The sequence below is a fragment of the Paramormyrops kingsleyae genome, chromosome 2 (genome assembly GCF_048594095.1).
Source record: "Paramormyrops kingsleyae isolate MSU_618 chromosome 2, PKINGS_0.4, whole genome shotgun sequence".
NCBI classification, from domain to species: Eukaryota; Metazoa; Chordata; class Actinopteri; order Osteoglossiformes; family Mormyridae; genus Paramormyrops; species Paramormyrops kingsleyae.
Window position 1 is genome coordinate 4,976,007 of NC_132798.1, and position 26,772 is coordinate 5,002,778.

Consider the following 26,772-nt stretch of genomic DNA (forward strand, 5'->3'; position numbering starts at 1 on the left):
TGGCTGTGTGAATCACAGTACTACTGCTGCAGCACAGAAGAACAGACAAGCTGAAGCAGGTCAGCATTAAATCGGCTCATTTTCTAGGCTCCGTAAGGAATTAATTACAACTTTCATGGAACATCCGCCTTCTGGTACATACCACCCAAGCACCAAAACTCTACCAAGTACAGTATCCTCAGTAATGTCATTAATTTATAACAAAAACCTTTATTTCAAATGAGAAGACTAATCAGAAACCTCAAAAGAAATACGTTGTTAAACTTTATTTGTATCTTTAAAAATGTAATTGTTTACAAAGTAATTATGAATTCAATTTCCAGGGGGAATTAAATGCAGTGACCACACATCTTAATGTATGATGTTGCACATTTGGACTGTGTATAGTTGAAGATAAAGTTAAATATTACTCTGAGCTTTGTATAATAAAAGACTGTACATTAAAAGCACTAAATATTTTATCTACAATTTATTTCCTCCAGCTAAATATTTAGCTTGTCAGTAGCTGTAATGTTGGGTTTGAACTGTTTGCTATTGTCCCTTCCAATCTGTCCTGTTTGTTCTGCATGGTACTGGTTTAGTTACCAATAAATCATTTTATTTGTGCCTGTATGACTGCTAAATTTGTTATAGTGTACTTAAGTTGGACTGGAATGAAACCAAATGAGGAAACAACATTTGAAAGAAAATATTTAAATATATATATATAACTTGTTTTTAAATACATATGCAGTATTATATGACTGCTTATGACTGTTTTCACACCAGATAACTGCATTGGAATCATGTTTCATTTGATATTACATGATGGAAATTGTATGTAGTGGCTCAGTATGGAGCCACAGCGTCTCATACCTCAAGATTAGGGTGTTTGAGTCCTGCTCCATGTATCTCCTGTTCTCCCTGTGCCATATAGATTTCCTCCTGCAGTGTGCTCATGTGTGTCTCTAAGTTGCCTATGGGGTATGTATGTGCTCTGTGATGGATTGGCATCCTCTCCAGGATGAGCCCCACCTCTTGTCCTATGCTGCCTGAAAGAAACTCCAGGCCTCATAGACCCTGTATTGGAAAAGCAGATGGAAAACTGATGGATATAAATAACAATATTCTTGTAACACTGAAATCCATCCATCACAATCCCGCAAACAACGGGCAATTTAGAGACAGAAGTTTGCTTAAATACATGCCTTTGATTTAGAAAATCGGAATACCCAAAAATTATATTTTCGGGTGATATACGAAAATATTCCGAGAAAATCAACTCGCATAGGCAGGATGGCTAATGACGAATCACTTTTGTGCAGTTCTACAGTTTACCACTGTGTGTCACTAAAGGACACTCCACCCGGACTTTCATTGGGAAGCGAATGAGGACGTGTAGTTCACAGGATATAGCTGTAAAACTGAAATACAAAATTATATACACTCAAAGAAAAGCCATTCAACACGTACAAATAATTTGCCTATGAACCATAAATATCCAAATTTATTTCAGAAATTCCCAATACTGGACATTCTATCCATTCATATTTTTAGCCATCGCTTGTCCTGGTCAGGGATGTGGGGCAGCTAGAATCTTACTGGATATCGCAATACAGATATTAAGGTAGCTGTATGTAAATACTTAAACATCACCAAACATAATTTTGCCGTACGTAGTTTACACTATCTTCTAAAATGCCATGCCTATCGATTTGACTTTTGAGACTTATATCTTAATTCAAAACAGCACTGAATGAACAGCATTAATTTTGAAATGAAAATGACTCCCATGTAGGATAATTTTGCTATTTCTAATTAAAAGTTTTTTTAAAAAGAAATAATCAAATCTAGAGTGTAAACCAAGGCAGTTATGATGTGTGTTCAAATAACGACGAGAAGACGCCATTTTGGCAATTATAAACGCCAGAACTTCCCAACGAGAAGCCGATAGAACCATTACAACAGAGAGCACGTGGAACGAGCGCACCAAAAAGCTGATGAAACGAAAGCCACGTCAAGGCGCTCGCTGCATCTGATTGGCTGTGACGTCCTTCCAGTGACGGAGCCGGGAAGCAGCTCGCGCCGCGTTTAAACCGCGCATGCGCTGTCACCGACACTGTGTATGAACTGGCTGCCTGTTCACTCAAGGATATGCATTAGTGCCTCAGTGCATACAGATAGCTGAGCTAAAAACTTTAGCGGCTTTTATTTTTAGTAGCTGTTTTATTGTCTAGTTGTCGATATATGTAGATGATAACTACAACTGTCTGCTCAGGTCGTGCGCTAGCTAAGTCACCGAAGATAGCCGCGTAACGGGAAAGTAACTACGGAGCTATCCAGTTCTTGCGGATTTTAGCTTCGGCAAACAGGTGAGCGAAGCTTTTATTACACTGTAGCTAAGTCCGTCCTTACCGTCCTCAAACGTTGTTTATTTATCTACCTGTTTGAGCTGTGAATTCGTGTTGTGGTTGTGTGGTGTGATACGGAACCGTGGTATCGCCTCCTCCATCACTATAATGCTTCGGTTCTGTCCAGGCTCCTCGGCGTTAAGTGTCCAGGTATGAAGTCATATTCAATAATGACTGTAAAATAATTTGAACGACATCGTTGTACACACATTGGCCATCTTTGGCTACCTGATGCCAAGCGCGCGGCTTCGGCGGGGATGCTCTCTCCCATTTAGCGCATGTGTGACCTTTTTCCAGCATGCTGTGGCTGAACTGTTCCTGCAGGATGAGCTCAGGCCGATCTGGTATACTGTACATGCAGAATGGGTTACATGCATGATGGTGTCCTAACGGCACCGGCTCACTGTAGGTCAGACAACGGAAAATGCACCGGCGAAGGGTCTCAACGATACCGGTGGCACCATTTGTTTGAGGTAGGCGGTGCGTCGCGGAGATCAGACTGCCTCGTCACGGGACGACACCGAGGTTTTATGTGGATGCAATCACGCAGCTTCACAGTGCTCGACCAGTGTCTGGACCTTTGTTTGTGTAACAATTTCAGATTATGTGCTTCTTGTACTGTGTTCTTGTAAGTATTGAAGAATTGGTAGGTAACTGCCAAATAAAGCGCTGTAATCGGAAGACACCCAGCATTGCTGAAATATAACCCCTCGAATGAAGACAGCGCTTCCCTGTCTGGCCTTTTGCTAAAATGATGTGTGCTGGCTTCTATCGGTCCAAGTCGTGGTCACTTCGCACAAGGCGAATATAATTCAGGAGTTCAGTCTGTCCTCAGATAAATGTGCTTCCATCGTAGGTCTGGAATTGCTATTTTTTTCTGTTTCCTAAGTAGAATGAGAAATACCGAAGGCCATTTACTTAGGACTGACATAAATTATGTAGTCTTTTCGTCTTTCTGTGTTCTCTGCATTCGTAGCGCATGTTTGTCGCGGTTTAGCGACGCCTCTCCCACAGGAAAGTGAAGTTTCTGCCTTTCCTTATGTTGCCGTTTTGTTTTAATACATACTCGGTTAATCTTCTCCTAATGATACCCTATTTGTAAAGTGTTAGCCTGCAGATATGTTTGTGGTTATCGTTTTAAAGTATTTTATGTTGTTTTATATGTGACAGTGTGCGCGCAAGGGCAAAATTACCTGATAACGTAAAAATGTACGGTGTGAGATTTCATTTTTGTAAAGCTTGATGTGTGTGCAAGCTTCTGCTATTATTGTTTTTGTCCATGGTGTTTCCTGTTCTCAACACATTGCTTATCTTCATTCAAACTTAATTCCTCTGATACAGTAGCTGTATCCTTGTGCAGAACCATATTTGATGACCCATATTTGAGTTAAGGGTCATCTTCTTTTTAAAGTTTCCGCAGCGGAAGTGGGACAGACACTTGTATGTGGTATGATGCCTGCATGTCTGATTCCCGAGCTGTGGAATGAGACCTCGGGCTTTAACGCCTTGCCAGTAAGACTGGTGTCCTGCCATCGCTGAGATCAGCAGCCGTGTTTATTAATGCTATCCGGAGACTTCATACTCACAACCTGCTTGTTTAACAAATTACGACTTGGGAGACCTTTGTTAGTTAAATCTCTCCTGTGACGTTGGGTTTCTTTCCTTGTTTATCTCGCCTTTCCTGCCCCAGGATTCACCCACTGTCACTTCACACTTTACTTGCCTTCTCTCTGTTTGCTGCATGACCATTGCGTGGTTTTTTTGTCTTTTCTCTTTCTAGTGGTTCTTCATATGGCATCTAGTTCCATTTCCCTGCAATGCCATCAAGACAGCATCTGTTTCTTTCATATACTTTTTGCACACAATTATTTGTCTTATACTGAAAATTTTTTTTTACACATTTTATTTTTCAGAAATTTTCGTTTATTTGTATTCTGCATACATACCTTTTACATCTGCACTGCTTTTACCTTGTTTGCAAAATGTGTTCTGTTTTTGTACCTTGATGTTTGGCACGCTACGTATGTCAGTCAGTACACTATGTTCTTGCTGTTCTATGCACCATAATTTCCCCCAGAATCAATAAATTTAATCTTAACTGGACCCTCTGAATCACAAGTATTTACTAAAAGGCTTGTGTGTAATAAAATAAACATCCATTATTGGCTCTTGCTCTAAGAGCGGGTGATTATGAATAGTAAACACCCCGTGTAAGTTAGGTGTTTGTCTAGTTAAAACACCAATCTACTGTACCAATCTATGTGGTTTCTGCCCATAGAATCAAACCAGCTTCTTCTGTTTAGCTGCAGACCCGTGGATGTGAGTTGATTGTTCCACAGTTTGCCATGTGTGTTGGCAGTGTGTTTCAAAGCTGGTCCCAAGGAGGTTTGGCTATGAAGATAGGAGTCTCTTACTTCCACACAGTTTTGGTGGTTGGAAATTGAAAATTTGTGGGTCGGTCTGTCTAATCCAGCAAATGTATTCAAATCTGCAGGTTGCTCTGTAGGCAGGTGAGACCCGAGGTGACCTGTGAATCTCTTGCTGGGGGGAGGGGGGAGCGGGGTTTGACGTAGACTTTTATTTCTACTCTATGCTGAGGGTAGTATAATCGTATGGCTGCTATAGCTCGATGGCCATATCTGCTTAGTATATTAATAAATGAGGTCGTGAAAGCTACTCTTCCAATCAAAACCATCAGAGATAAATTGCACACATGCGTTTCCTGTGTGTGCAATAGCCGATCTGCAAGTTCTTATCTAAAGCAGTACACTTGGCTTAAATGCCAGAAAGGTCTCCATTTTAAATAAAAATTTTGATTATCTTTAGCCTTTCTGATACATGTGGATGGTGAGACACTATTTTGCATGCTTTTCTTAAAGCTACACTTTGGGAGGCTTGTCTTCCAATTTATAAAAAAAAATTAATAAACAAAGCCTGCATGAAATGATTCCTTTTAGCCTCTTAACACAACTTTTCAAATCATATTGCATATAAAGGATTTGGCCTTTTCAGTGTTCCTTTGTACTGATGTATCAGCTTCTACTCTGTATTGGGGAAAATGTTACTCTTGTTTCTCACGTGATCAGCTTTACTTGACAGATTCTGCCCATCCTAAAATCCAGTCCCAGAAAACGAACAGTTCGGTGTCCCGAGATTTTTTCGTTAAGAAACGGCCTTTTACGTCGTCGTTACCCGTGTTATCGATGGAATCATCTTGTGCCGTAACTTGGTTTGGTCGCTCGTCCTGTCACATCATCAGTGCCCAGTTAAAAGCATTGGAGCTCTTTGTGCCGTGACTCTTTGCTTGTGGCTTTGCACTTGATGGAGGTGATGTCATTGGGATGGGCGCCGGCGTCATTTGTTGATTGGCGGATAGTGACGCCGCTGCCACTTTTCAAGCGGTGACCCCCTGTTTTTCCAGGCACCGGTGATGAAATTCATGAGCTCCCAGTGGTCTCACTGGCCCCGTTACTGGGAGGCGGCCGGCTTTAACAGCAGCCCAGGCTTTGATAACTGGCCCGTTTACCCGTGTGGTCGGCCAGCAGCCTGCAGGGCTTCCAGCCGGACATGTCCCGCTAGCACGCTTTGCCTTAATGAAGCCCTCGATACTTGGTGAGCCTTTTGCAGCTCCCATGCTGTCTGTGGGGGAACTTTTGAGGGCACCCTGCCCTGTGTCAGCGTGAATTAATCTTCACATCAGAAATCAAGAGAGACTGAGTGGCTGAAGTGAAATGAGGCATTCAGCAAGATGGTATCTCTGCATTCGAAGGCTCCTTATCGGCAACGAGGGCTGCTTAACCTTCGCACTTTCTCGGTAAGCTTGGGGGGTGGGGGGGAGGCTTTTGCTCAGCCTCAGCACTGTCCCCACTCAGGGATGTGCTCCCGGTATCCTGGTATGTGGTCCTGAACCCTGACGATCTCCACAGGGGGTGTGAGTCGGAAGTGGGAGTGGGGGATGCAGAGAGGCAGGTGACCTGCTGAGGGTGAGGGAAATGGGGGATGGGGGTGTGGTCCACCAGCATTAGGGGGGGGGGGGCTGAATTTCAGAGGGCTACATCAAAGGGTGTATCAAATTACACGCCTCACCTATACTTCTAGGCTGTGTGATGATTTTCTTCCAGTATATCCCATTTCATTCACAGTGGGCCATTCGTGTGGTGAACTGAAAGCGGGCAATTAAAGATGAATGTGAGAACAAAAGAGGAGTGTAGGTGCGGGTGCAGCTCACATGACCGTAGCCCTGGCTCTGAGGCCCCCCCCGTAGCCCTGGCTCTGAGGCCCCCCCCGTAGCCCTGGCTCTGAGGCCCCCCCCGTAGCCCTGGCTCTGAGGCCCCCCCATGCGCAGTCATACTTAAGCCTCACCTGACCTGCCGTTGGATCCCCTGTCGGGTGTAACGGGGCCCCACTAAGGACGGCGGCGACGTACAGCTGCAGGGAAATTTGTCAGAATAGAACTTAAAACGACATTAAGGTCTGGCCTGCAGTTGCCTCTTAAATCAATCTCCCAGGTTCTCAGTCACCAGGGGCTCCATGTCGCCACATGCAGTGCGGGGGTGACGACAGCAGGCTTCCATAAATCTCTCCCCACTACAGGGCTTCCTTGGGGGAGCTGGTGAAACGGCCAGCCTGCGCTCACGTTGACGTCAATTACAGTGAAGATTGGGGGTAATCACCTATAGTAAGGCTGGGCGATATAAACGATCGTCACATAACCTTTTAAACACTAAGAAATTGAGAAACTTCGATGAACTGTTGATACAAAGCACTATTTGATAGCACGCGTCATGGAAGTGAATGCAGTTGCAGTGAATAGTATGGTAGTCTTTAAAGAATGGGCAACCTGTGTTGAACAGACTCACTGCAAAGCTGGCTGAGTCAGCAGGCAACGCCACGCACTATTGTTTTGGTAATACAGGTGTCGGAGTAAGCGGATATTGTGGATAAAAAGACAGCAGTGGGTATTGCAGTATGTTAGCTATTTAAAGATCGACAGGCAGCATATTGGTTCTGTGTATTGTAAACTCTGCCGGAAACCTGGATGTTTTAGCTAAGCCTAATACACCGTCATGGAGTAGAACAGACAGAATGCAGGTGCACCTGCAGTTAGGGTTTCCAGTTTTCATCCCAGAAAATACAGGATGGCACCTCCCTGTTCTCCAACAAAAAAAATTTGCCAACAATGCCCTGGGGTGTGGGGTGGATTAATCATGAAATGCACGACAAACCGTGTCCTGTATTGGTTCAGAATGAAGCACAACGTTTTATTTTCCAACATGGGATGACCCATAAAAAATGGGATGGGTGGCAGCTCTGCCAGCAACGTCAAACCCGCCCCCTGGAAGGAGCTGCCAGGCAGGCAGAGAAAAATCCCAGTAACCAACCGTACAGTCGGGGTTTCTAGTGTTACGCCCTACAGCAACAAAAGTTTATTTTTGTATTATTTATTTATTAGAATGAGATTTCAGTCTGTAGTCCATTCAGTTTGTCACCTTTTCATGATCTGAATCTGTTTAGGGGGAATCCTAAGGGAATTTTAATCAAAAATGGAGCCTTGAAGTAAAGAAATAACTACTAGAATTATATTGTGATAATTACTGACATCGAATGATATGTAAAGATTTGTTAAAATATTTTGCCATGATGCTTGGCTGTATCTTGCCATTGTAAAAATGTAGAACTGGGCAAAAGCACCAGTAAAGATGCAGTCTGTGTGCTAATGGTGTCACTACAAGGAAACGCGGATGAGAACAGGGCTTGTTATTCCCGATAAGCGGCAAGGATCCAGCTCTCCACCACCTTGTGGGCTGGAGGTCAGTTCCATCTGTCCTTGTGTGAGTGACAACCCCCCCCATGGTTGAAGACCGCTGGGGAGGGGGGGGGGGGTGCGGTTTCACTCACCTCCGGCTGGCAGGATACATGTCATCCTGCGGTAGTCAGGTGGTCACGCTGCCCCTCAGCAGCTTCTCTGGGTTGTGATGGTCGCTTTTAGAGGGTCTCATTCTTCTTTATGGTTCATTTCTGCACTCGATTTTATTTGCATGTTTTCTTCCCTTTCTTTCCCTGCGAGGCTGCTGTTGCCTTTATTTAGCCTGATTAGTCATCAGTTTAAATCTGTGCCAGGGTGGAAGGCGAGAGGAAAGGTTAAGCGTGACTTAACGTCATTACTCTCCACTGTTTTCCTCGCTCTCTTGGCTCTCAGTCACTCTTCACCTCCTCCCTCTCTGCCCCACACAGTGGCACACTCTCTCACATGCACACACACACACACACACACACACACACACACACACACAGAGGTTGGTCTTCCTGTCTAAATGGGGACCATCCATTCATTTCTAGGGGGAAAACCATAATCCCAATCACGACACCCTTAACCTCTACCCATCCCTAACCTTAACCATAAGTAACCAACCCAAATACAAGACTTTTTTGGCATTTTTATTTTTTTGATTGCATTCACAGTGTTTTATAAAACTGAGGTTATCCAAATGGGGACCTCAGAAGATGTCCCCAAAAGTAGGGAAATTTCAGGTTTTATTACACTTTGGGTACAATTTGGTCCTCAAATGTGATCTATGCAAACCCACACACACACACCCGTGTAAATCAAACCACTGCACCGCCACCTCCCAGCCGACCCGTCCCTGCACAGGCTTCTGAGGCAGGCCCCTGTCTCCCAGGCTGCTGAGGCAGGCCCCTGTCTCCCAGGCTGCTGAGGCAGGCCCCTGTCTCCCAGGCTGCTGAGGCAGGCCCCTGTCTCCCAGGCTGCTGAGGCAGGCCCCTGTCTCCCAGGCTGCTGAGGCAGGCCCCTGTCTCCCAGGCTGCTGAGGCAGGCCCCTGTCTCCCAGGCTGCTGAGGCAGGCCCCTGTCTCCCAGGCTGCTGAGGCAGGCCCCTGTCTCCCAGGCTGCTGAGGCAGGCCCCTGTCTCCCAGGCTGCTGAGGCAGGCCCCTGTCTCCCAGGCTGCTGAGGCAGGCCCCTGTCTCCCAGGCTGCTGAGGCAGGCCCCTGTCTCCCAGGCTGCTGAGGCAGGCCCCTGTCTCCCAGGCTGCTGAGGCAGGCCCCTGTCTCCCAGGCTGCTGAGGCAGGCCCCTGTCTCCCAGGCTGCTGAGGCAGGCCCCTGTCTCCCAGGCTGCTGAGGCAGGCCCCTGTCTCCCAGGCTGCTGAGGCAGGCCCCTGTCTCCCAGGCTCCTTCCAGGCTTCTGCTCCATTCCCACGGGGCTCGGCCCCTCGTTTGCTCTGCTTACCGGTGGCTGTGTCTCTCCGGAAGGGCCTGCTTACACACAGACGGCAGTGAGAGTGTGGCTTTGTGAGCCCAGTGCCACCCCTGTTGTGAGATCAGCTGTGACGCCCCTATTCCTTTTGGCTCTGAATCGGTAATTAAACGGCGTCTTGCTCTCATGCAGCGGTAGAGTGGCACGGACAATGCAGAGTACGGGTGGCTGTGCTCGCTGGTGACCTGGAGGCACTGTCCTCCTTCTCTGATGCGCAACGAACCGTCTAAGGGGCCTGAATTAACTTCTGTCTCACTCCTCCTCTTCTTATCCCTTCCCTGTCCCTTTTTACCTGTTCCCTCTTCCTCCTCTCTCTGTCCCTCTGCCCCCCCCCCCCCCACCCCCCGATGGTTCCCCGTTCTCCCCCCTCCGAACAGATGTCCCCTGGCACGCCGTTTTCCCGGAGCGATGTGTGAACTAGGTACATGCCGACGCTGCCCCTCCACCCCTCATGGTCGTGCAGTTTGCATTGTCTAGGGTCATAGGGTCAGGATCAGGGCCAGTCATACCATCTCATCATCACCCCCCCCCACCACCATCTGTGCAAGGGAGGTGGAGGGAGGATGGAGAGAAACGCCAGACAAGGATGGGTCAGGTTGTGTGTGTCTGTCTGTGTTGGAGTGGCCTGGGCAGTATGGCTGCACTTACTGTTAGGATTATGATTTGGAAATAGTGAATTCTGAAGAATTACATTTCAGTTAACATAGTTATAGAGATTAAATTGTACTCGAGTACAATAGTGATACTTCATTAAATTCTCTTTTCAGCCCCATCTTGTTCTCCTTGAGACACACCGACACAGGTGACAGCAAGCTTAGGGGTCACAGTGCAGGGTCAGCCAGCGTGCAGCGTCCCTGGGGGGTCACAGTGCAGGGTCAGCCAGCGTGCAGCGTCCCTGGGGGGTCACAGTGCAGGGTCAGCCAGCATGCAGCGTCCCTGGGGGGTCACAGTGCAGGGTCAGCCAGCGTGCAGTATCCCTGCAGCTGGGGTTTAGGGGCCTTATTCAACTTTGAACTGGTGACCATCCAATCACGGGCACAGATCCTAACCCACTGAGCCAGACACTGCCCCCGCAATACAGCATCAAAAGCATTAAAGCTGCTTTTATGATGGCCTAGTGGTCTTTGATCCCAATATGTCACACTGTGAGCCCTCAGGAAGTACAGTGGTACCTCAGTTCTCGAACTCATTAGAACCCGAATTTCTTAAAAGTCGAACCAACTAGTTCGAAAAAAAAATACCTAGGACTCGATCTGAATCTCAGAAGTCAAACCGTGAATGCCGACCTAAGATAACTTGTATGCGCGGGGAACGCGGCACGTCTCTCATTGGAAACAAAGGGTAACGCTTCAGTCTCAGCCTCGCATTCGCTGTGATAGCATCGTTCATGTTTACACTAACTGAATACATATATTTAGACAGTAAAAATACATTTAGACAATGATAGGCAGTAACAGTAATAATTATTATATAACAAAATACATTTAAAAATAAAGATTTCTTATTAATTATTTTAATATTAATAATAAACCATGAATACATTTAATTATAATAATATTGTCTTGCCCAGCGGGGACGGAACAGAGACAAAGGCGCAGACGTCAGGGCATCGGGGAATACGGGGTTTAATTACAGGTAAGGCAGGCAAAACGCAGACGGACAATACAATGACCGGACTGGGGAAACAAACTGAAACGCGGGCTAAATACAGAGGACTAATGACAACAACCAGAAACAGCTGATCACACGGGGATTCCACACGGGGTTAACGAGGGGGCGTGGCACACAGAAGGAGCGGACAACCGGGGCAGGACACATTGTTTGGATACATTTATTTTCTGACTTTACTGTTTTGATAAATGTGCTTAGATGTGATTAGTACAGTTTTATCCAGTTCATTTTGTGTTTAAATGCTAAAAAAAACATATTTAGGTGTAAATTTTTGGGGCCGGGAAATAATTAATTGGTCTTCCATTATTTCTTATGGGGAAAATTCGATCAGAACTCAAACTTTTTAGGATTCGATCCGGAGTTCTGAACGGATTAAGTTCGAGTTCTGAGGTACCACTGTAGTTTGTACTCTGGACCCTCCTCAGCCCTCCAAAAGCAGGATATAGTTATTTAGTATTAGTTCAGTGCATCATTACATCATCAAGGACAGGGCAGGGTGTGAGTGGGGAGGGGGGAAGCTGAAACCCGGGTGTTCAGTCAACACCAGTTAATATGTGCTAGCAGCAGGAGAACAGAAGGGGCTTGACCTCTATGTTGCCTTTGTCTTTATCGTCGTCGTCGTCGTCGTCCCCCCCCCCCCCAGGCTTACACTATTCCCAGCCCCTCTGCGCCCATCCTCTCACCCCTCTCCTTATTCCCCTAATTGCCGCCTCTCCTTGCACACCTGCCTCTTGATTACCCCCTCTTTTGCATAATTATCTGGGCACATGTGTTCTCACCTAAACCGTGTCCCTGGTGATGTGGGTACGGCCCCCTCCGGGGACGGTCCCCCTTGTAGGCACTGAGGCAGTGGCCTCCTGCTTCCCTGTCCTTCCCTCTCGCCAGCTGGGCTCCCACGAGGAGCTGTGAGCTTAGCCCTTGGTCCCCGAACTGCAAGATGCCATCCTCTAAAACCCTAATGCTCCAAATCAGCTGGGGGCAGCAGAAGTTAAGATGGAGCTGCAGTAAAGTTGGTGAATGGCAGTGATACCCCCCCCCCCCCCAAGCAGTTAATCAATTAATGTGATGTTTTTTTTTCCTTCCCCTGCAGATGATGTTGGTGAGCAGCGGCTGGGACATGTGAACGGCCTGCTGGAGATCGAGAGCTGCTTGGGAAGGAAGGCTGGTGAAGAGGGGGGCGTCTGCATGGGTGTGGGGAAGAACACCTCCAAGGGCGTGGATTCCGGGGCGGAGGGAGCCATGTACGAAGAGGAGAGCAGATGCACTGCGAACTTCTACCCTATTCCTGTGAGCGAGTCTGCGTGTGTGTGTCTGCGTGTGTGTGTCTGCGTGTCTGTCTGTCTGTATCTCTGCCTGTCTGTCTTTCACGGTCTGTGTCTGTCTCTCTGTCTCTCTATCTATGGCTGTCTGTCTCTGCCTCTCACTCTTTCACTGTCTGTGGTCAGCATTTCCATCACAGGAAAACCTCCTCAGTCTCCGCTTTATGTTGTGTGTCCCGCCCGCAACGCTTCCTCCTGCTCTCATTTGCTTATGCTCTAGCTGAATCATTGTTGCTGGCAGGTCTGCCCCCCCCCCCCCACGGTCTACCCCCCGACTCCCCTTCCTGTCTGGGCTCTCTTCTCATCTCCATCAGCCCCTGCTTCCCATCAATATGCCCGTCGCCGGGCCCCCAGCCGCTCACATACACACCCATTTCACCCTGCTTGTTGTGGGATCACTGCCTGCAGCCAGCCCCCCCCTTCCCCCCCCCCACCACACACACTTTCCTCTGTGTTTGTATGCCGCTGTGCGCCTCACTGCTCTGTTTATATATAAAGTGTGCGTGTGTGTAATTGTTTTTGTGGGTTTGTGGAGGTGTGGTCTTTGCATGACTGAACGTTTAGGAGAGGAGAGCATTTTGTCCAAGGTTGAGCAGTGATCAGTGCTCAACAAGTTTGGTATCCATGGATGTATGGATATAAGCTTCTGCATCCAAAGAAAAAGGAAATTGTTGTGCCAAGCCATAGCTCTCACTGTGCGGTACTAAACCATAGCGCTTAAAAATGCCAAAAGTAAAGAATTCAGTATAGTACTAAATGAAATAGTTACATGTGTATGTGAGGTCAGGTGTGATAAATCGCACTGTGTGTGTGCGCATGTGTGTTAAAGGTGTTGACTTCTCGCGCAGGTGGTGGTAAACGGCGTCCAGGCCGTGTCAGAGCAGGATGCCGAGGACACGCAGCTCATGGCCATCTACAGCAAGGACATGGAAGGTGGGGAGAAGGTGAGAGAGTCGTCTCAGAGCTTTGACGTTCAGCGGTCAGGAGACATGAAAGTCGTTCTTAATTACTCTGCGGATTCCTGTTTTTATCCGCTTTAGTGCCTATTTCCCGCTCGCTGTTTATTCCAGCAGTTATTTTAGAGCTTGGTTCTTTTGTGTTGTCACCATCTTCCTGACAGTCGCACGCATGGGTTCTGCTTAAGACCCATAATGCTTAGCTGGCCCCCAAAAGCTATGACGGCGCTTGCATCTTTATTGTATTCTACCTTCTGTCTAAGTTTTGGTGTATGATCGTGTGTCAGCATTCGCCTGAGATACCATCAGCATTTGCTGTCACCTGCAGGCTGACCTACTGCTTTAGTATCAAGGTGCCACGTTTCCTAAATTGCTCTCATTCAGCGCTCAGACTGGAAGCCGTCTGGTGCCTCTATGTTCTGCTCATGGGTCCCCGACACGGTTCTGAACCTGCAGGGGCATTTACTGTTACACTGCAATATGAGGTTTTTTTTTTTTTTTTAAGCTCTAGAGTATCGCATTCAGCTGATGGGACCTTCTGCTTTAGATGCTTTTCTAGCTTTTCGTCTACAGAAGAGGCTGCTTGTGTAGCTGTGGTGTCCAACCTTTTTTGCAGAGCTACTTTTTACCAAAAAAATAAAATAAACAAAAAAAAAGCTGACGAGCTCCTGAGTTGACTTTATAGTCTTCCAACCGGAGGAGGAAATTCCCTCAAAATTTTAGGGGGATTAAAGATGGACCTGTCAATCATGAGTGGTTGGTGCTGTAAGCATCTTCATTGAGGGCGTGAATGTGACTGTTCAGGCCGCAGAGGTCAGGGAACATTATCTATACGCAGCGTTCCGCACATTGATGTTGGCAACGCACGATTCGGGGCAGCGAGGCTATGAGTCAGTTGATCGATCTTTCTTCCCATTAATGATAGTAACACCAGCCGTCCGCTTGTTGCTGGTCATTCTACGCATCCGTCTCTGACGGAAGGGAGTGAAAGAGAATCGGTGCTGGTTGTAGAGGGCCGGTTTGAGACAAGAGGACAAGACAAGAACACTGAGAAGGGCAGGAAGTTTGCGTGCGTTTGCTGTCGCATCTTCAAAAGGTCTATTTTTGGGAGAGAACACAAAGTATTCTGCTTTATTGTTTTATATTCTGAGCGCATGGGAGAGTCGGTAAGATCTGCTGCTGCTTTCAGGGTTGTGGGGTCTGGCCTTCGAGTACGGCGAGAGTCAGCGCTCGCTGTTTTCCTGTGTGTGCGCAGAGCTCGCTGTCGGAGACGGTGGACAGCGCAGGGAGTATGGAGACGAGGGGAATGGACATGATCTACACCATCGAGGACAAACCACCCTGGTACCTCTGTGTCTTCCTCGGGCTGCAGGTGAACATGCGTCCCCGCAGACATGAGTGTGTATCCATAAGTGTGTTTGTGTGGGGGAATATGCCAGGGTCTCCCTAGAGCATATATACAGCTACTCTCATGTCTTTTAGAACTTGTAGATGGTATTTAATAGATTTTCTATCTAAAAGACTCTGAGGAGATCTTTGCATGTTCATGTGCCTGTGTTAGTGTTGTTGATGCCTACAAACACGCAAAATGTGAAATTGCACAAATCAGGATGCAGCTTACGACCTGCTGCCTGTTTTATATGTCCCTCCTTCTTCTGACCCAGCCTTGCTTTCTTTCCTCTCTTCATTTGCACTGTTTATCTTATTGCACTTATCCCATGTCTGTACCTTAATCTCCCTTCTGTAATCTCGTAAAGTGCATCACTGTGTCTGATCGCCTCCCCGACACCCAATGGCCTCACATGGGCAGGAACATGGTTTGAAATGTTAAAGTGCAGCGTGGAGAGAGACGCTGGGGTCGGTGATGACGCGCGGCTGCAGCTTAGGGCCTTTTGGGCCCCGGGCCCCGGGTCCTGGGCCTCGTCTTACTCGCCTCTTCCCGCGTGCAGCACTACCTGACCTGCTTCAGCGGCACCATCGCTGTCCCCTTCCTGCTCGCTGAGGCCATGTGCGTCGGCTTCGACCAGTGGGCCACCAGCCAGCTCATCGGCACCATCTTCTTCTGCGTGGGCATCACCACCCTGCTACAGACCACGCTGGGCTGCCGGTACGAGGAGCTCCCTTCGGACCGGGCGCCGATCAGGCCAAAAATGTCCTTCAGACGTGTTCATGAGTGACTTCCGCGCCTGTGGTTTGTTGAGAGATCCACACCGGAAAATGGTTGTGCAAGTGGGTACAGGGCATTGCCCAGGCAGATAAGACCAGGCAGCAGCTCTCAGTGACACCAGCAACAGTGAATATGGGGGCATAAAGTCAGTCTGGAGCGGTTTCCAAATCTGGTTTATTTCACTACAAAGATTAGGCCAAGTCTGCATAGTGGATCCTTCCCTTCACGCTGGCTGTAGTTCACCCTCCCTTAAGCAATGTGAAATTCTCGAGTGATTCTTAAACTTCCATTTAGAAGGTCCTTTTTTTTGGCCCTCACTGTTCCATCTTTTTTTGTATTTGCACACCTCTTCCTCTCCAGAAGGACTCATCCAAGGCCGCTGTTCTGTTGTCTGTGTGACTCGGTAAATAAAGCTTCAGCCCGCAGCCCCTGTCTCTGGCCCCCAGCCATCTGGGACTGGCAGCCGCCAGCACTGCTGTAGGAAGGCCAGACGCTTCACCCCGCCTTACCATTTAACGTCTTGCTCTTCATAGTTCAGTCTAAATGCAGGAAGACGGACTTTAAGGATTCGTACTTAATGTTCCTATATCAGGTATCGTATTGTTTACTCTGGCTAGAGTCTGAATGAAATAAAATAATAAAATTTTACGTTACTCTGCAACAAGTAAGAATACTTCTTAGCTAAATACGTCTCCTGAAAATCCCTTAAGGGATTAAATAAAATGACTGAGTCAACAGTCAAGTCTAATTACAGTCACCCTGAATCAGAACCAGTGTATTCCGTCATCTGCAATATCGGATCACCGATACCATTACAGAATGATCATTAAAAACCAGTAGGACCACAGAGCCTTGCCTTTTAACAGAAGCGGTTCTCCTCATTTTGTGGGAGTGTGTGTTTGGGTCGGGTTTTACTCTTTTAGTCTCCATATAGTTCCAGTCAAAACCATAATGGCTCTTGGTCCTCCTGGTACCCATTGCTGGTACCCACCCCTCCAGCGTGCTGAGTCAATGAGGAGGCACCAGTATGCTGTGGTGAGTCACAGCCCCTAAGTGATCAGCTCAGCGTCCTGACCTGAGCGCGCAGATCCCCTTCCACAAACACCGTGTGCTTTTTCCACTTATCTCTGGGTACTTCCTTGTTTGGTCTCTGGCTGCACTGGTCTGCCCTTTCTCCCTCTCTGATAGTGTGTCCTAGCAGCCTGTCAGTCTCATGCGCTCGTTCGTTCTCTCAATCCTGAAGGCTCCACACACGGTCTGTCGTGGGCACTTGGTTTTGCTTTGGGCTGAGGTGCTTTTACTCCGTAAGAATAATTATGCTGCTTGAGTGATAAGCCTTATGCCCGCTGGGAGGGTGGGGTTTTGGGCTCTGCCAGGCATTGATAAGCTCCTTTACCAGAGTGCCGAAACAAGCAGGATTAACTTTATCAGTAGGCCGAGATGCAGAGGGATGGGGGCTGTTTACCAGGCGGTGCCACCCCTGAAAAGCTGGTATTCAGGCCCCCCACCCTCCGGCATTTCCCAGTGATGTCACGGTGCCAGTACTGACCTCGTCTCGTCCGGAAATAGTCACTTTGAAGTGATTCGTCTCCAGGGTCACCCACCGTTCCTCTTTTAAATTGTCCTTGCGTGCAACATCTGCACGACCGCCTCTGGAACAGGACGTCCGTCTCCAGGGAGACGCAGAGGCAGGACGAGGCCCTGCGTATGTGTCTGATGACTCATTGTGAGAAGTCAGACCGGTGTGCTTGGCTGCCCTTTGTTCCAGGAAGCCTGACGCAAAGGGGCTGTTTAGGCTTTCTGGACGAGGGGCAGCAGCGGCACCGTGGATCTTTGCGTGATTCATTGGGCCCTTTGTGTGACTGGCGTATAACATCAGTCGTTTCTGATCCCCTGACTTCCCTGATTCCCTGACTTTGTCACATGACCACCTCCTGATCCTGGGGCATTTGGTCAGCATCCTCCTGTTTCATTCAACAGAAAATATCTAACAAATAAGGTGCTGGCTCCATTTGAAAGTTTTATTTAAAATGCAAGACAATTCAGCCCCAATTAACCATCACTGTTTTAATAATTAATTTTTATTAAGGAACTTTTGTCTGTTTGTTTTTTATTTCTTTGTACAGCTGCATATCTTTGGTTAGTTCCCCAATTTAGAGCCTAGTTTCTGCTGGTTCCCCTTCAGGTTGGGAGATCTCACCTTTAATCCCAATGGCGCCCCCTCTCGTTGAGTATCCTCCCTTGATAATTTCTTATAGGGTGAATAGTTGGGCACAGTAAGGTGGCAGTAAGGTTCTGTTGCACTTCTATGGCGTCTCCCCCTCACCGTTTGAAGTTCCTTCTCTCCTTCCTGTCCTCCCCCTGCTGGTGAAGTCTGACATGTGGCGTCACCACCAGGCGCGTGCTGTGGTCAGATCCGGTATGTCGACATTTTGGTGACTTGTACCAGCGTCTAACAGACAGTCCAGAGGATTTCTTTTGGCTTCATTTTCATTTATTTGCTCTTTGCTCCAGACTTTTGGCCCATCGGGCAACTTCTTGACCATCTCGTGGATGCAGTGCAGTCATTCCCTGTTACTCCAGTACCAATGTCTTGAACAAGGTTCAACCTGCAGGTGGTGACCAGAGCAGATGGGACAGGAGAGGAGAGAGGAGATGTGAGCTTTAGTGGTGGAGTACAACTTTAGTCCAGGTTAGGAGGGAGGAACGGCAGTCTAACGGAGAAGACCTGCATCACTGACCTGGTTCTCAGCGCCACAGTAATGTACGGCGAGTCTCTGCTGCCCCCTTTGCTGGGCCTTCATGGCCTCTCCTTCCTCCCTGCAGCCTGCCCCTGTTCCAGGCCAGCGCCTTTGCCTTCCTGGCTCCTGCCCGCGCCATCCTGTCCCTCGAGAAGTGGAAGTGTAACACTACAGGTCAGATGCACATAAATCTCAATGTAATATACAGACTTTTGCTGGTTTACCATGATGGGGTCCTTCTTGTTCATTTTCTTTTACTGGGTTAATAAAGTTGTCTGAAGTATTCCGAGAGCTCATTGGGTGACATGAGTAGGATGGGGGTTCACATCTGTACAAAGACCTGGAGTCGGGCTAATCGGAATCTCTAAATTATACGTGTGCGTGCGTGCGTGTGTGTGTGCGTGTGTGTGCGTGTGTGTGTGTGTGTGTGTGTGTGTGTGCGTGTGTGTGTGTGTGTGCGTGTGTATGTGTGTGCGTGTGTATGTGTGTGCGTGTGTATGTGTGTGTGCGCGCTCTGCAGCGGACTTGAATCTCATTCAAGGCATTCCCCTGTCTTCCTTGTCCCATATGCTTCCAGGCTCTCCGTGACGGATGCAGGGTGATGTTTATAAGCAGAGTTTTGCTTTTGGAATGTCTGTTATACATGCAGTGAACGTCTCCTCTCCTCACCCCCTTAGTCGTTCCCACGCTGAACAGCACGGAGTTGCCGAACACGGATCATATCTGGCACCCGAGGATACGAGAGGTGGGGGCTGCGTGTGTGTGTGTGTGTGTGTGTGTGTGTGTGTGTGTGTGCGTGTGTGTACGTGGTTGTGCGTGCGTGTGTGTGTGTGTGTGTACGTGGTTGTGTGTGTGTGTGTGTGTACGTGGTTGTGTGTGTGTGTGTGTGTACGTGGTTGTGTGTGTGTGTGTGTACGTGGTTGTGTGTGTGTGTGTGTGTGTGTGTGTGTACGTGGTTGTGTGTGTGTGTGTGTGTACGTGGTTGTGTGTGTGTGTGTGTACGTGGTTGTGTGTGTGTGTGTGTGTGTACGTGGTTGTGTGTGTGTGTGTGTACGTGGTTGTGTGTGTGTGTGTGTACGTGTGTGTGCGTGTGTACGTGTATGTGGTTGTGTGTGTGTGTGTGCGTGTGCGTGTGTGTGTGTGTGTGTGTGCGTGCGTGTGTGTGTGTGTGTGTACGTGGTTGTGTGTGTGTGTGTGTGTGTGTGTACGTGGTTGTGTGTGTGTGTGTGTGTGTGTGTGTGTACGTGGTTGTGTGTGTGTGTGTACGTGGTTGTGTGTGTGTGTGTACGTGGTTGTGTGTGTGTGTGTACGTGGTTGTGTGTGTGTGTGTGTACGTGGTTGTGTGTGTGTGTGTGTACGTGGTTGTGTGTGTGTGTGTGTGTACGTGTGTGTGTGTGTGTGTACGTGGTTGTGTGTGTGTGTGTACGTGGTTGTGTGTGTGTGTACGTGGTTGTGTGTGTGTGTACGTGGTTGTGTGTGTGTGTATGTGTGTACACTGCGCTCGCCGTTCGCCGGTAAAGGTCCCTTCTGTGCCATTGGCTGTAGCCATATCTCCCTCCCCGCAGATCCAGGGAGCCATCATCGTGTCGTCCATGATCGAGGTGTGCATCGGGGCCCTGGGCCTTCCGGGGATGCTGCTGAAGTACATCGGCCCCCTGACCATCACCCCCACCGTGGCCCTCATCGGCCTCTCGGGGTTCCAGGCTGCAGGGGAGAGGGCGGGCAAGCACTGGGGCATCGCCATGCTGTGAGTACGCCTGGGCGTGCCGCGGTGGGGCGGGCGGTCCGCGTTAAGGTTTATGCGGGAATCCGGTTCTGGGGCTCGGTTATCCTGAGGAACCGGGGTTCACCTCTACCTCCTTGTCCTCGACAGCAGACGCGGTAGCGAGGGCCCTGCTTGATTTGGTTTATTATTATTCTCTTTTAACTAGCTCAGCAGTACCCCCTAGTGGCGAGAGGGGCAGTGAGGCCATATCCAGTCGGAATGTTGGTATATGGAGTGTCTAATGCTGATCATTAATCTTTCAGTAAAACCACTAATATCAGCCAACTAATGGAAGAAAACATCCTGTCGATTTGCCGCCGTTTACGTCCCAGACTAGAATTCCAGGGCCCTGTTTACTCTCTCGTCGCCCTTCCTGGCAAACACATGCCCGTTGCGGTTTTTTGTTGCAGTGTCAGTGCAGGGACACACCCCCCAGGGGGGCGGTAACACTGAGTGACCTGTCTCGGTGACAGTCTTTGGTGATGATCACGGTTGACAGAGCAGCCTGTCCCCACAGGACCATTTTCCTGGTGCTGCTCTTTTCCCAGTACGCCCGCAACGTCCAGCTGCCCCTCCCCATCTACCAGGCCAAGAAGGGCTGGACCTCCTACCGCCTTCAGCTCTTCAAGATGTTCCCGGTGAGAAACCACCCCTCCAGCTTCACCTCTAAGTCCCGGGACCCAAGATACGGGCCTCAGGTAGCTGAAACATCTCAGGCACTGCCAGCTTCTGATTGCGCATCTCTCTCTCTCTCTTTCTGTCCCTCTCTCTCCCCTTCTCTCTCTCGCTTCCTCTGTCTCTTTCTCCCTCTTTCCCTCTCCCTCCATCTCTCCTCACTTGAAGATCATCATGGCCATCCTGGTCTCCTGGCTGCTGTGCTTCATCTTCACTGTGACCGATGTCTTTCCGCCCAAGAGAGAGCAGTATGGCTTCTATGCCCGCACCGACGCCAGACAGGGGATCCTGACTGTGGCCCCGTGGTTTAAGATCCCCTACCCCTGTAAGTACGCCCTCCTCAGCTCAGCGCCCCTACCGTGCCGCCACCCCGGTCGACCCTCTCTCTTCCGTGTCTCCTGTGCCCGCTGCCAGTCCAGTGGGGCCTGCCCACCGTCACCACGGCTGGCGTGATTGGCATGATGAGCGCTGTGGTGGCCAGCATCATCGAGTCCATCGGCGATTACTACGCCTGTGCCCGCCTGTCCTGCGCCCCCCCACCACCCGTCCACGCCATCAACAGGTACCCGCTACCCAACAGGTCGCAAAGTGCAGTACCCTATTCACTGGGTCCCATCAAACTCCCCTCTCACTCCCCCAGACTTCCTGTTTCTGTCTCTATTATTATTATTATTATTATTATTATTATTATTATTATTATTATTATTTTATTATCTGTACTTATTTATTTCTCCAATACAATTCCTTACCTCTCTCCTCTCCAATACTACAATTTTTTGTTTTTCAGGATATTTTATTTGTCTACTGCGTACTTATTCACTTTGCTTGCACCACACTTTCCTGTTTGCACTATGTGTTCCGTCTTTGTTCCTTGTCTGTTTTTGTCTGTTTTTGTCTGTTGTTGTCTGTTTTTGTCTGTTGTTGTTGTCTGTTTTTGTTTTGTGTTTGTCTGTACACTGCATTCCTGCTGCTTTATGCACCGGAATTTCCCCCCTGGGGATCAGTAAAGTCAATCTCAATGTTTGTTTAATGTCTTAATCCTTTTCCTCAGAGGGATCTTCATCGAGGGGGTGTCCTGTGTGGTGGACGGTATATTCGGGACGGGGAATGGCTCCACCTCTTCCAGCCCCAACATCGGGGTGCTGGGCATCACCAAAGTATGCCCCCCCCTCCTGTGTCCCTTCAAAACTGTGCAGCAATAAAATGGAGGATCTCCTCCCCCTAGTGGTTAAAGTTCTTGTTCTTGTTGAAATGGTACCCCCAATAGGCTCCATTGCTAAATCTGCTGTGAGCTGAACCCGCAGTCAGACAGAACAGAGGATATGATGTATTTCTTTTTAAGAGTCGGTTCCAACAGCTGCTTGTCTCCGTGGAAACAGCAGTGGTTGTCATGGTGTCCGTTTTCCCGTGCTTCCTCCGCGCAGGTGGGCAGCCGGCGCGTGATCCAGTACGGTGCCGGCTTTATGCTGCTGCTGGGCACGGTGGGCAAGTTCAGCGCGCTGTTCGCCTCGCTGCCGGACCCGGTTCTGGGCGCCCTCTTCTGCACGCTGTTCGGCATGATCACCGCCGTGGGCCTCTCCAACCTGCAGTTCGTCGACCTGAACTCCTCCCGCAACCTCTTCGTCCTGGGCTTCTCCGTCTTCTTCGGCCTGGTGCTGCCCAGCTACCTTAAACAGAACCCGCTGGTGACAGGTGGGCGGCGGGTCTGGCTGCAGCTTTGGGCTGGAGGGGGGTCACGGGATTCTCTGGTGGGCCCGGCAGACCTGTTTTGGTTTCAGACTTCCCAGTTACCCTAAATGCTGGCCACCTTTGGGGGGGGGGCAGCTGTGGATTGTATGAGCCAGGTTCTGTCTCATCCCTTTCAGTGGAGGTATTCTAACTTCATACGGGTAATGGCTGTGGGTTCACATCCCTTGAACAGTGTCCTGAGCCTGTTATCCCCACTGGTGCACACATCCATACTGTCCCTGGTGGACCACAGAGACCCACAGACTGACTCAGTCTCTGTCCCTCAGGCATCGTTGAGATCGACCAGGTGCTCAATGTGCTCCTGACGACGGCAATGTTCGTTGGGGGCTCCGTGGCATTCATCCTGGACAACACCATTCCTGGTAAGGGCTGCCTGCGGGTCTGGATCGGTCTGGGATTGGTGTTCACTGTCAGTGGGAATCGCCGCTCTGTGTCAGGGCGGGGGCAGCGTGCGACGAGCTATGGAAATAAACCACGTTATGTACTACATAGGACAAAAACAGCAATAAAAAGATTTCGGGACAAACATCGGTTAAAATAAAAGTCTATTCAGCTGAGTGATTTGTTGCACATAACGCAGTCAAAATGTGTTTTTGTAAGCATCTAATTGACAAATGTAGACTAGCATGACACTGATGAACTACTCAGAATCAGTTTCAGAGTCATCCAGCAGTTGCGCTGTTTTCCCCGGGTGTGTAGTGGGGCTGGAACCCACTTCCTGGTCCAGAGTGTGTTTGCATCCAGCTTATCGTCCCCCGCAGGCTCTATGGAGGAGAGGGGCATCCGCAAGCTGAAGCGAGGCTCCGGCCTGGGCAAGGCCGAGCTGGAGGGCCTGCACTCCTACGACCTCCCGTTCGGCATGGGCTTCCTGCGCCGCCACCGGCTCTTCCAGCACCTCCCCATCAGCCCCACCTTCGTGGGCTACGACTGGGACGTGTCACAGGGTCGCTGTTGGAGGCGCAGGAGCAGAGCGGATGGAGCGTGTGGAGGCGCCGCCGCGACGGCCGAGGCCGGCGTATAGCGAGGGAGGGGCGGGGCATCCAGCCTGGCGGTGCCCATGTTGCGTTACACCATGCCACCCCTGTCCTCCCAGCGGGACTGAGCTGTGCTGCTGCTGCACCTCCTGCCGAACCCTCAGCCCCATTTTATTCGTTCTATTGCCACTTTTTTGGCTGCTAAATTATTATCTGTTTGGTCTTTTGTTTGAAAGCATTTTTTTTGTACTTTAAGAACAGGCCAATGCAAAAAAAGATGTTTTATTTTCAGCTCTGGCGCCAAAATACTAGTAAATGCAGACTGAAGGACTGTTAATTTTTTTGTGTGTGATTGTGATTGAGAAGTGGAAGTAAAAGGACATCAGCAGAATAAGGGAATCGCTCCCTTGCGGGGCTTGTGGGACGTGCCTTTGCTCAGCCTGTCAGCGTCTCCCAATCTGACTCTCGGCACCCAGGGAGGGGTCAGGGGGGCCCCGTTTTATTTTCACTTCTAATTCATCATTTTATTCCCTGTTTCAAAAGCGTAGGGACAGAAGAATCCCATCCCCGTGGAGAGCAACAGCAGGAGAAGCATGATACAAACACTTACACCATGTTTGTCTACGAACATATGAAGAAACACACACACACGCGTGCAGAGAAACATGCACAGATTTCACATGCAGGCGAGATCATGTTAATGCTAATGGCTTGTGCTGTTTATGCAAAAGAGTAGATTTCTGACCTACTTTAAAGAATGAACGCAGAGAATGTTACCTTCGGTTTGATTTGCAATCTGTATGTTTTTTTGTTCTATTCATTTCATTTTTTGTTTTGAAAACAGAAGTGCTGCTTCAGGGCATGAAAACGTTTCTCGGATAAAATTTCCGTGCGGCTCTTCATGGTTGTAAAGTGAAACAGCCGACTACAGGGTGATCCTCACATTATTTTTTAATTTATTTTTTTATTTTCTTGGCCACCAATTTGCCGATCACAGTTCTCTGATTAGCCTTTAAACGGCATTTAGGCCCCCTCTCCAGGTTCTCCGAATCTGGTCCGTCCATCATCACAGTCGGGATACAGACGCATGTGTGATGGAGACAGTCCACAGCGGCGTGATTCACAGGAAGACGGCTCAGTGACACGCTAGCGATCACACATCACGTTTCTGTTTCCGTTACTCTCATTTTTACCCTGCTTTTCCCCCAAAGACACTACTCCCATTCTGTCTTTCTAGGCTGGCTGTTCTTCATATGGGGAGAGGGCACAGCACATGCAGATCATATATGTAGTTACTGTGTTTATATTTTTTGTTTGTTAATCAACATTATGGTTAGTGTTGCTGGTATGATCGTTGTTCTCCTGTTAGTTTTCCGCATTGAGACTAATCCATCTGTAAGAGTCTTTGCAGGCTGCGCTATGCTGGTCCCTAACAGATGCAAGGTATCGTATCATGACTCTGCGATTGGCAGACGGTGGAGAAATGGCCGTCGTTTGATTACTGTCTCCTTGAACTGGGTTTGCAAAGCACTTATTTTCCGAACATTCCCACCCATGTATGCAATGGAATTGTAGCTGTAATTTGTAACATTTGTATCCGAGGCACCAGACTTTACATTTCCATCTATACTGATGCACCAAACATTTTCAAAATACTACAAGGTGGTTCCTATGAACCTGAATGAGTTAGACGCTAAGATGACCGTTCAGACTTGGCTTCTAGAGAATGCTATCAGTGTGATTGTTAATGCATATTTATTTTATTTATAGTCTGTCAGTATTTTTTCTGCTAGTGTTGCATCTTTGTGTACTCGGTGGCACCCGTTTTAGAAGTTAATTTATTGGAGTATAAAGTTTACTGTCTGATCCCTTTACTGAAGAAATTGAACAGAATACTGCATGTGGTGCTGGCAGTTAGAGCGGTAGCCTGCTTCTGTCCTTCAGCTGCCTGAATGCACTGTTTATAAGGGAAATGCTTCACTTTGATTCAGGAGCGTCTGTCCATATTTTGCAAAGCTAGTAATTGGAAATGGTGCAGTTCTTGAGACCATAGGGTGTGGCGTAATGGTTTCTTAAGATGCCTCTGTGACACGCACAAGCGCACACTCACTATGGATGGTGCAAATATTTAGACTTTACTGTTCTTTAACTTGCTTTCTCTCTTTTTTTCTTTTTATTCCATATTCTGGGCATAACCCTGGATGTTATTTTCGTAAGCATGAGTGGCACTGGATGGTAATTTCTCTTGTTCTTATTTTTTATTATTATTATTATTATTATTATTGTTGTTTGTGGTTCCTGGATTTTTCATGGATGCTACTGACATCCCGTCAGCTGTGAATGCAAACTGGAGTCGTGACAGAAGCGTCTCGTCATTCCAAAGGAAAAAAAACTCCCAACCCATCTCTGAGCAGACCTGGGCTGTGCGACTCCGCAGCCTGGCAGGCTGCCTGATACCAGTCTGCCGATTTTAGATCCGGCAAAAACAGCCTGGCATTGGTGCCTCGCATGATCTGTGTCATATAGGGGTGCCACATCTGGAATCTCGAACCCTGGTCACGATGGGGTGACGTTACCAGGAGGCTTAAATAAAGACCCTTTCAGTTATTTTGAAGGGGGACCCACTGTACACTTTAAAGTACCTTTTACCCATTTCATAATTGTTTGCATTCTTTGTATGTTTTTTACAGACAGATGTTTATCGCATCCATTTGTATGGTGTCATGCTGCCCAGGTCACCATTTTGTCCCCTTTTTTTATTTAAGAATCCTGTTCGCTTTTTAAAATTTTATTTTTATTTTTCGACTTGTAGCTCAGTTTAATACTTTCTGTTAGCTAGAATTTTTCATATTGTATTTTTCTAACATCGCTTCTTGTTTAATGTTGGTGACATTTCAAGTTGACAATAAAACTCAAGACAAAGAAATATATCTATATATTGAATTGAATAGTGTGATACTTGGACCAGACATTGTGTAAACTAATAGTAGCGACAAATGTTTTATTCTTTGTTCCTAAAGCTGTTTAATAAATGATGTTATAGAGTGCAAATGGCCTTTTCTGAAGTATATAATCAGAGATGAATCAAACACAG

General features: G+C 48.1%; 1 protein-coding gene across 4 annotated transcripts; it reads left to right on the plus strand.

Moving 5' to 3' along the window:
* Window positions 1–2,078: 2,078 nt before the first annotated feature.
* LOC111857539 (solute carrier family 23 member 2-like) lies at window positions 2,079–26,729 on the plus strand. Of its 4 annotated transcripts, none has more exons than XM_023838508.2 (16): window positions 2,079–2,351; window positions 10,039–10,082; window positions 12,423–12,619; window positions 13,500–13,595; window positions 14,863–14,979; window positions 15,557–15,714; window positions 18,601–18,689; window positions 19,193–19,260; window positions 20,081–20,262; window positions 20,798–20,918; window positions 21,124–21,280; window positions 21,370–21,517; window positions 22,007–22,112; window positions 22,380–22,647; window positions 22,971–23,066; window positions 23,466–26,729. In XM_023838508.2, exons 2-16 carry the CDS (start codon window positions 10,070–10,072, stop codon window positions 23,723–23,725), a joined length of 2,076 nt encoding a protein of 691 aa, XP_023694276.1. In that variant the 5' UTR covers window positions 2,079–2,351; window positions 10,039–10,069; the 3' UTR covers window positions 23,726–26,729. The 4 variants fall into 4 exon arrangements, with proteins under 4 accessions (XP_023694276.1, XP_023694277.1, XP_023694275.2 ...); XM_023838507.2 differs by lacking the exon at window positions 2,079–2,351 and adding an exon at window positions 2,434–3,018; XM_023838509.2 differs by lacking the exon at window positions 10,039–10,082.
* The last annotated feature ends 43 nt before the right edge of the window (window positions 26,730–26,772 follow it).